The 10622-nt window shown below is 40.2% G+C and overlaps 1 protein-coding gene across 2 annotated transcripts; it reads left to right on the top strand.

Annotated features, from left to right (window-relative positions):
- Positions 1 to 672: 672 nt before the first annotated feature.
- On the top strand, positions 673 to 8311 carry bmp5 (bone morphogenetic protein 5; the record flags this gene model as incomplete). Of its 2 annotated transcripts, none has more annotated exons than XM_079230166.1 (7): positions 673 to 1162; positions 3591 to 3783; positions 6573 to 6721; positions 7039 to 7236; positions 7698 to 7774; positions 7905 to 8015; positions 8162 to 8311. In XM_079230166.1, the coding sequence occupies 7 exons, from the start codon at positions 673 to 675 to the stop codon at positions 8309 to 8311; spliced, it is 1368 nt and encodes a 455-aa protein (XP_079086292.1). The 2 variants fall into 2 exon arrangements, with proteins under 2 accessions (XP_079086292.1, XP_079086291.1); XM_079230165.1 differs by having other exon boundaries at positions 7039 to 7255; positions 7690 to 7774.
- Between the last annotated feature and the right edge of the window lie 2311 nt (positions 8312 to 10622).

The raw sequence follows: 10622 nt of genomic DNA, 5'->3' as shown, positions 1-10622 counted from the left end.
TTTCACTCGTTGAGACGGGCTATCGGATTTCAAGTGTCTCCTTTTACACTCCTGAGCCGACACATTCATCATGGGACTGGGCTGAAGTTTATTGCTGCCGCTAGAGGTGGATGCAAAAACAAAAGTTGAGTGTGGGATGGACTCAGAGGGCAACGAGCCCCAATACACTCTCTCAAGGGTGAGAGGGAGAAAAAAAGAAAAGAAAAATGCGAGTCGGAGCACGAGTCAATAGCTCTCCACTGTTCATTTCTGACACATTTCAACACATTTCATCCACTGGAACCTCCGGGTTATCCCTCGATGTTATGGGCGTATACGTGCTTCTGCATCACAGAGGAGTAAGGTGAGGGACGGGGTCATAACTCCATAAATACTTGGTGTGGCGGAGCTTTGGATGGACCCTGGAGGAGTAAATACAGCTGGAGGAAGCTTTCGCACTGGACAGGAGCGGCGACTTTTCTGCAAGCTGATACCTCACTTCACTTGTAGAAGGGCTGACTGGTAAAAAAAAAAAAAAAAAGCCTCCTTATATTACCACCGTGAAAGTTGTGGTGCCTCTGTCTAATATGGGAAGTCTATGATTCCTGATTGGCAGAGATAGAACTTATTTTATTTTTCTCACGGAGTGCGATGTAGTTCAACTTCACGTGCCAAAGTGAACTATTTGTCAAGATGACACCTCTGAGCCGGGCTGCACTTGGACTTGCGTGGAGCTGCTTGAGCTTTCTGTCCTGCGCTCATTGCGGCTTAAGTGACAACCATGTGCACTCCAGTTTTATTTACAGGAGGTTGCGCAATCACGAGCGCAGGGAGATCCAGAGAGAGATCCTCTCCATCCTGGGCTTGCCTCACCGACCGAGGCCCTTCTCTCCCGGGAAGCAGGCGTCCTCCGCGCCGCTGTTCATGCTCGACCTGTACAACGCCATGGCCGTGGAGGAGGAGGAGGAGGGGATGCCACAGCTGGGCGCCGCGAAGAGCGTCAGTGCCAAGGCTCAAGGGCACGCCAGGAAAGCGTACTACAGCCCCCAGCATGCCGGGTACTCTCGTGTGGCGCAGCCGTACCGAGCGGCTCCTCTGCTGGGCCACAGCCCCGCGCTCAACACGGCGCAAGACACCAACTTCCTCAATGATGCCGACATGGTTATGAGTTTTGTCAATTTAGGTAAGTGGCTTAAGGGGGATCATTTCGAAGCAGGAGTCGGGGAAGCAATATTAATCGAAATTACAATGAAGGCCACGTTTCGATATTGTTTAGAGAAACCTCAAAGTATTAAACAACTCCATCTCCAACTTTTCTTCAGCTTAATTCCCTCCAATGTGAAGGGAGTTGATAGGTAGAAATTACTTGAATAACCTTTATCTGTGATGAAAACCATAATATGTTTTACATTAAGTGCAACATGTGTCCAATGCACTGTAGACAAGGGACTTCAATACTGCAGCACTAAAGCCTTCATCACGTATTTCAAAAGACAAAGAGTTAGGCCTATCTTAATTCTTAAAAATAAGTATTGGTCTAATAACTGGTGAAATAACCTGAGCTATATTGTCCTATAAATAACTTTATATAAATATGAATGAGTTGTATAGTTCCTCTCACTCATATCATCTGTTGTTATCTCCATTGTCTACATCTAAATGTCAAGATGTACATTCAGTCATCAGTGCAGTTGCTTTAGTCTTCTGTGAAATATGTAGTATTTAACAGAATTAGGCCCAACATTTTGACCTTTTGCCAATTTGTGCTGCTTTCTATTAAACAGCAGCTGATCTGTATAATGATTGTGTTTGTTCAGTAGCAGCGACCCTTAACCCAGCAGTTCAGAGCACCTTATCAGATGACTGTCTGACCTTGAGAAAATTGGTCTAAATTATTTCCTGTTGTTAAAAGGGGAGTGATATTGACCGATGCCTTTATTTCACGAGTTTCTGTGACTGAGTTAAAGCATTACTCTCGTCATATTTGTGTTATTTGTAGCATTTATCGTTCTTTAATTAACATGAAAAGTTATTAGAATTAAATATATAAAATATGAAATACATTGCAGAAACCCAAATGAAAGATTTAAAAAAATCTCCATAAATCATCTTCAGATAATGTTGGTATTGTAGTGTTAAGAATGGTATTTCCTTTATTATAGAGCAAAACATGCAAAAGTGAATTTGTGTAGAGTTGCTTGGAAGTATAATCCCTCACCTTGGCCTGGGCCCATCTGTTTCCACTTACCACTATAGCAGGGCATGTACACTGTCAGCCTTGAAAGCTCTGCTCTCATTCTGGGGACTGTCAGTGAAGTGTTCAATGGGGCTCTGTCTTTATTACAGTACACTCAAATATAGCTACTGACCTCAACTGTTTTAGAAACATCTATGTGGCATTTTATGCAGTTTAATATGCTTACAGGACCATTTGAACTTTAAGAAGTCTGTAGAAATCCATACAATACACATGCATGAGATTGTATAAGACAGTAATGTATTCATCTTGTCAACAGAATATGGATACTGTCCTGGTAGCACAAGCTGCATCCAATTAATATGCAACACATCAATAATGCTTATGGCTCGAGAGTGAAGTCATTATTATTCAATCTTAATTTTAAATTGAAATGCTCTCAGTGGCAACTCTGCTTCGGATTACTGCCTGTGGCTAATCTAATGGAACACGCTCAGTGGGTAAAAGTCAAACCTGACCTCTGACCTGTTTGTGCTAAGTAACCACAGGCGTCCTCTCTCGATAAAATATCAGGGAAATGCACTGCATCATATCACTACGGGTGTCAGAAAACCCCCAGAGCTCAGCCACATGCCACTATTCTGCTAGCTATGGGCAGGGGTGTGAGCCAGTTAGTGGCATCAAAGTATCTTTTGTTAGCATATTTATGTTGTTGATACACTGAGAATCTTTGACTATTAAAGTCATTGTATTGAAGGGCTTTATTAGAGCTAAAACAAAGAGATACCGCTTCTTGAAAAATCCAAGCTGCACATTTATTTCCATGCTGCAAAATATATAATAGTCATATATGTTACACATTTTTAAACATTTTCAACAAAATGACAGAGCAAAAAGACATCTTGTGTTCCTCATTATATTAGAGATACTTAGTTTTACAGGTTAAGGGCCATTAAACACTCCTAGCACATTGTATGCGACTTACAGGAGGTCAGAATGAGGTCAGAGTAGACGCTGACACGACATTGAAGAATCCTGTCTTTTGTCTCACATGAGGAGCGGACGAAAGTGTCTTTAATTGAAATCAGCCTGTTTTTCTTAACTGACAGCCCATTCATCATGGCCAGAGAATGCAGTTAGGCACACAGTAGAGGGCCTGTCTGGGAACTGCTACCTGTATTCAGTTGACTGATTTAATGAACTGGAAAGTGCTTTTGTTGGTAGTCAAAATGTTTGGATTGGACCTGGAATGTAAAAGAAGATGTGATAAATTACTCTTTTTCTGTGAATTAATGCTGGCATACTTTCTCTTTAGAGCACACAGCGGTTCAGGAGTTGAAGTCATATTTTTTGATCGGTGTGAGCTTTGCTGCCAGTAAAAATGAAATTCACCGTAAAATATTTTCTTTCCCAGTGGAGAAAGACAAAGATTTTTCTCACCAACGAAGACACTACAAGGAATTCCGTTTTGATCTGACTCAGATCCCGGAAGGAGAGGCGGTGACTGCCGCAGAGTTTCGGATCTATAAGGACCGCAGTCATGCCCGCTACGACAATGCTACTCTGAAGGTTTCCATCTATCAGGTCATCAAGGAATATCAAAACAAGTAAGGACCTGATCACTCAAAACCAAACATTAAAAGCAGTGATGGATTGTAACTACGTAGATTTACTCAAGTATTGTACTTAAGTACAATTTTGAGGTGTACTTGCTTTTTGTATATTTCCCTTTTCTGCTACTTTACTACACCAATTTTCAAGACAGGTACTGTATTTCTTACAGAATTAAATGTTTTGAGATTTTACATACAAAACATATGACCAGCTTACAAAAACGATGCATAATTACAGATGAAACTGCCAACAATATATAATTAAATTAGCTCTATCCTCTAACAGGGAAAACATTCAAATGCTGCTTTCTAATTAATCCAGCAGCACTCTGAAAGGGGCCCAATGAGGAGTTTCACCCCATGCAGTTATCTTATTTCACAGCTAAAAAGGCAAATGGTTCAACAGCTAGTGCCTTGCATAGTTAAAAGTTTCCAGTCGCTCAGAACGCCCTTTTATCTCCGACTCTGTTTTCCTTCATTCGCACCATGTCTACCTTACAAATATAGTTCTCGGATAAAGAGAAGTCCATTAGTAAGTTGGCCACTTATGAAGGTTGGAAGGTCCATCAGTTATCACTCGTCTTGTGTTGCCTGCCAAGCTGGCTGGGTCCCAGATGAAACCATGAGGGCCCACAATAGGGGGGAAGGGTCTGTGGTCACTGTTATGCCCACCACCTGCCTGTCTTAACAATATTCCGGAAGTTTAAGCCATGACATAGCTGAATACACAAGGGTGTACTTAAAAGTGGGCCCACATTTGCTTGCCAAAAATGTGTGTGGGTGATTGAAGGGGAGATATGGGCCTCCTGGGCTTTGAAAAGGTCCAAGTCAATGGACTCTGCCATCTTAAAGGGAAAAACTGCTCAGTCTAAGTTTTCACAAACGCTTTAATGGGGAATCGTGTGTTTGAGTTAGTGTTCACCAAGAAGAACAACTATTTCCCAGTGCAAGAAATCTTAGAAGCAATAATGAAGCATGTGAATTTGAAACAACCACTTTGCGTAAGTATTTCCTCAACTTAGAACTCCACAATGAAATCATATTTTATGAGCACTATTAGCTTATTTTTTTCTTCCAACACAAACGTATCACTGCCAATGGTTTTTAAGTCGGTTATTTCTATAAATTTGAGGTCTAATGAATGTGTTTCCTTGCCTTGAAAACATTTGCAGAGACGGTTTTTGTTAGAGTTTGAAACCTACAAACTTTACATCCATGTTTGCTTGCAAATACTTTTATTTACTGTCGTTGTTGGAACATTGGAGAATGTTTTGGTACTTTATTGCCACTGTCGATCGGTGAAACCAGGGTCCTTGAGCACATGAACGGAGCAAAACGAGGACCTCTAAAAAACACATTGCTTCATATATCTACAGTACTAGTGGTCAAAAGCTCCACAGGGTACCTTTAAAGTCAGACAACTACGCACCACCCTGACCTCCGTTAACTCCACTATATCAACGTCAAACTACGCTCCGCACTGCAACTGAACTTTGCTAACTGAACATAAATTGCTAATGGAGAAAAGTGGCACGTGAACATAATTTGCAGGAGACAGACTTGTCTAAAAAAAAAAGGAGTTACTTCTATTCCTGGTTTTCATTTACATGGAACAGTACATCCAGCAATCACAGATGAAGGGGCAGGATAAGCATTTTCCTCTTGGATATGGCTATGGGAATTGTGAATTCTTACCTACACAAACTAAATTATCACAGGATATGAGCTAAATACAGTACGTAAGGAGGAAGTTCACCCTTTTGTCAATCATAACGACTCACCTCATGCGGAATTCAACATGAGGTTTGAGGTTTTATGACACCTGTAATAAACATATGAATAATAACATATGAATAATTCCTGAACTATTCTTCGAAGAGCTCCATGCAACCACAAAAACGAAACAGGCGCTGCCTGATCCAATCTGCCACTTGAAAGGAACCCAGTGCAAATTGCGAAGTGGGGCTTTTTCAACTTCGGGTTGATTGATGCCTCGTGTTAAAAAATATCCAAGGCCAGATATACATAATTCATAAATCCTGAAATATTTTGCCCGTCAAATAGCTAAAATGTTGGCAAACGTTAAACCACACAGCTTTGCAGTGTGTTACAGGTCACTGTGTCTTCAACAATAGCCACACTGCTGTATTTTGAGCTCCAGTACAAAGGCACACAAACAGGACCAAATGACTTTTACGCACCAAGTCACAAGTTTTTAATAATGAAGGCATTTTTAGAAGAAGAATGTTGGTTCCAAAACAACAAAGATCACTACAATAAAACTGTAATAAAAAACACTCTGATTTTTGGCCTCTGCTTCAGAGTTTGGGCTGAAGCATCCAGTTGTCATCAGTCAGCGATACCTCGTTTATTGGTTCCAGTCTACTTGATAACCTCTTGGACCCAGTTATTATGCCCCCAACAGGATCATAAGATTTCCTTTTTGTGTGCCATTAAAGCTACGCAACATTGAGGTGCTTAGGTTTTTATTTGTTCTAGACTGTAGCAGGCGCTGAGGTTTTTATTATTTGTTTAAAATGCAGCGGTAAAGTGACCACATTCATTTTACTGGAACCTCTCCGAAACGCAGGAGTAACAATCTTGAAATCCAACATACCCACACCATATATATTTTGAAATGATTAGAAGACATACCGCCTGTCGTTTTGCTGTATTATAGCAGTTGCTGCTTGCATGTGTGTACTGGTTGTTTGAGTGTGCATCAATTTTACTGCGGCTTATTTAACGCAGATGTTCGTCTCATTGTTTTCTCTTACCTTCAGCGATGCAGAGACGTTCTTGCTCGACTCCAAAACGGTCCAGGCATCTGATGGAGGCTGGTTAGTGTTCGACATCACGACCACCAGTAACCACTGGGTGATGAACCCCCAGCAGAACTTAGGCCTACAGCTCTGTGTGGAGACTGGAGATGGCAAGTGAAGTTCAGTTTTTCTTTCTATCAATTTGTTTTACTTGTAACTTTCGGGTTATAGAAAAGGTCAGTAAGCTCAGAGAGTTTAAAGGTAATAGACAAGTCTGCATTGACTTTCGAACAAACAGGACTTATATATTTGACTCTGTGGATTATTTTATATTTATCACAAAAAAATTGCAAAAAACAGAGCAATTGCTGGATCAAGTATTTGTCAGGATACTAGACTAACCTTGAAAGCAGTCATAAAAATGATGCAAAATCCTGTTTCCTTTGGTTTTGTATTGAACTTTATATTTACCTTCTGTTTGTTAAAGGTCGAAGTATCAACATAAAGTCTGCTGGAATCATTGGGAGGAATGGGCCCCAGTCCAAACAGCCTTTCCTGGTTGCTTTCTTCAAGGCCAGTGGGGTGTTGCTTCGCTCTGTTCGTGCTGCTGGCGGAAAAAAAAAAAACCACAATCGCAATAAATCTACTAATCAACAAGAATCATCTAGGGCACCAAAAACTGGAGGTATGTGCACTTTTATGATGTAGTTAAGATGCTACGATAGTTTACTACAATGCTTTTTATCCTACACACATTTGATCTCTTGATTTGATTTTAATGACATACTTTTGCCTCGCTAACGACCTGGCCATCTTCCCATCAGACTGTCAAAATACTGGCCAACTTAATTTCTAGCAGGAGGCCATCTTTACAGTTACTGGCCATACTGCACACTGATGTAGGAAAAAAACCTCCTATTTTATTTCAAATTTATCCCAAAAATGTAACACAACTGTAGGATGATATTGTGTACTTCAAAAGTCTGTATTTATGGACTGCATATATATATATTTCTAGTTTGCTCAGCAGTTTTATACTGTATATGTTCAATGCCACTGTTGCGCTAAGCTTCCTACAGTTAAGAAATAAAACAATCAACTTTTTGTTCATCAATAATATCCTTTTATTTGTATTCCTTTTATCAGATTACAACACAAGTGAGCAGAAGCAAGCTTGCAAGAAGCATGAACTTTACGTCAGTTTTCGAGATTTGGGCTGGCAGGTAAGACAAAAGTATTTCACATCACAAAACATTTATAACATTAACAAATGACAGTAACACAATGGACAATGTCTTTTGATTGAGATTATAAAGTATCCTAAATAAAGAAAGTGTGTCTTTTTTTGTCAAGGATTGGATCATCGCACCCGAGGGCTACGCTGCTTTTTACTGTGACGGTGAATGCTCTTTTCCACTCAACGCACACATGAATGCAACAAATCATGCAATTGTGCAAACGCTGGTAAGTATTCTTTAGAGTGCATTGCATATGCGTAAAGCAATAAAAATCACGTTATAAGCTACCATAATGTTCTCAGCAGTTATAATTCATTTGAAGCTCACTGCTGTTGCACCTTTTTTAAACCTACTTCATGTTTTCATTTATAGGTCCATTTAATGTTTCCTGACAACGTGCCAAAGCCATGCTGTGCCCCGACCAAGCTCAACGCAATATCAGTGCTTTACTTTGATGACAGCTCGAACGTTATCCTCAAGAAATACAGAAATATGGTAGTTAGGTCTTGTGGTTGCCATTAATGGCCTAGCTAATTTACATTTTTTAATTTATGTGATCTGGTATGGGAATCGCTGGAAAACACATCTATTGCAGGTGTGATGTGATGTACAGTATTATGTATATAAAGTTGTATTACCTAATTTATTTTATTTTTTTCTACAATAGCACTGAATATTGTGATATTTAAATGATTAGGACAAAATGTTGATTTTATTTTACGTCAGTTACCTTTTGTGTCCATTGGCATATACTCCCGCTTAGTTACGTCTTTATGATAACTAGTTAACTATTCACTGGAGTCATCATGATGCATAAGGTCGCCTCCCCCTGTTTTTCCCTTTTTACAATGCTTTTATGCTATAAATACTCACTGAGCTAGAATTATACATGGATGTCAGTAACTGGTGCTTTTCTTCGATGTTAATGTGTCTCTGAGTTTCATGATGGACCCACAGTTATAACAAATACAGAATTAAAGTTAATTTAACAAACAACAGAGCCCACAAGATGACATCATTAGCACCAACATCACAACTTCAACAGGCTGTTGAAATATTGTAACTCCAATTGGATGACTGGGAAGAAAAGAGAGTGAGTATTCTCTAATGTGAACCAAACTGCCCAAAGCTATTTTCAAGCCACCACTGTCTTTCAGCACTGATACAGTTTCGCCTTTTCCACGCCAGCTTTTTTTGTTTTTCATAAGAGTGTGTTCACAGACGGTGATTATGTCAGTCTGGAATGAAACACTCAGTTGAGTGTTCACTTATGAATGCTTTACAAATTATGTCATTTTTTTAAACAATGGTTATGTAAATCTCTTCCATAAACACTGTTTTTCTCATTCCTCTGTTGGCAAGCTGCAAATGTCTTTGCGCCACACTAATTCTATTTTATGTTTGGGGAAAGTATATCTTCATGTAGAGTGCTGTGTATTTTAATAAATGTACCACTTGAAAACTCATCTTTTGCTTTGCCTTCACTTGACCTCCTAGCTTTTCTTGCTCCATATATCACCCACAACTATATGCATTTAATCTTGGGGCTTTTTCTTGCTCCAGCTGCAAGTCCTCCGGCCTTTTGAAATTCAAGTTGTCTTTTTGTATTTCTGTTTGGAGTTCTGCGGATGTTTTACACACTGTTGCCAGACTACCGTCTCAGATTTATACATGTTTGACAAGAACGATATAAACTAGGGGTCCACCCACGAGGCCTGTCGACATGCTCTTGAGTAGTGGTATTGCTGCTGGTACGGTGAGAGCAGTGCTGTGACCTAGACAGCCCGAAAAGGGTGATTATCATGAGGCTGGAAGCAGAGGGAGGTATATCATTTTGTAAGTAATCCTTTCCTGATTATGGGAAAAGATACCATCCATCACATAATTTGTACGGCCTGCATTCTGTATCATATTTTGGATGTTGCCATCTGCTCAGAGCTAAGATTCACCCCGGTAACAAAGTGGTGACCATAAACTAAAATGAGCGAGTGTTGCCGCATTCCCTCCTCATTAAGGATAAGCAGAATTTCCAGAAATTTGCGAGCAAACAAGCTATTTCCAGAGAAGCCCTCTGGCTACATGGGGATTTTCAATGGTCTTGGAAATCGAGGGATTAGGTTAAGGATTAATAATTATTTACACAACTGTGTTGACCTTACCTGAACACAGGATATGTACTGTTGCACTTTTTCTCCCCCCCACCCTCCCACTTCTAAAACATTTTTTTTCTCTGACATGGCAGAACATTGAGTGACTGTATTTCACTTAATTAAAAGCAGTGGCTGGCCTGCCCAGATGTTATGTGGGCTCCATCTAAAAGAAGTGTTGACATTCAGTGAATAGAAGAGGCCACCTGCTAACTTAACTCTTGGCTTGAGGGGTGATTTGCATTCCTGCGGCCTGTTGCCTGGCATGATTACTCCTCGCACTTCACAATCCCATCTACTGTTTAATATTATGGATTCTTTCCAATATAGCTATATTTCTTCTTTTTCTGTTTCGCAGGAGCTGCTATGAATGAGCTCCTATTTAAGTTCTCCAAAACTACACAGTCCTCTTGACAGCGACCTCCTGACCACATGAAAGGAAAGCGTAACAATTGCCATACTCAGGGCAGATAAATGTAGTGGCCCCTTCTCCATCGAGACCCCCGTGGTCAAAAAACAGGCTCCAGTGAGTCAGAGGTGCCTTGACATTCATTAGATCAGCACTTCCACTTCTGAAACATGCTGGAAAAAGGTCACAACCCATCACAGTTTATGTGAAAGGATTCTTGTGAATAATTCATTAATCATGCTCTCAGGCTTATAGTATATGTCACATACTGTCGGCT

This window comes from Taurulus bubalis, assembly GCF_910589615.1.
Source record: "Taurulus bubalis genome assembly, chromosome: 14".
NCBI classification, from domain to species: domain Eukaryota; kingdom Metazoa; phylum Chordata; class Actinopteri; order Perciformes; family Cottidae; genus Taurulus; species Taurulus bubalis.
The sequence above is the reverse complement of the archived record's forward strand: the minus strand, read 5'-3'. Positions and strand labels throughout refer to the sequence as shown.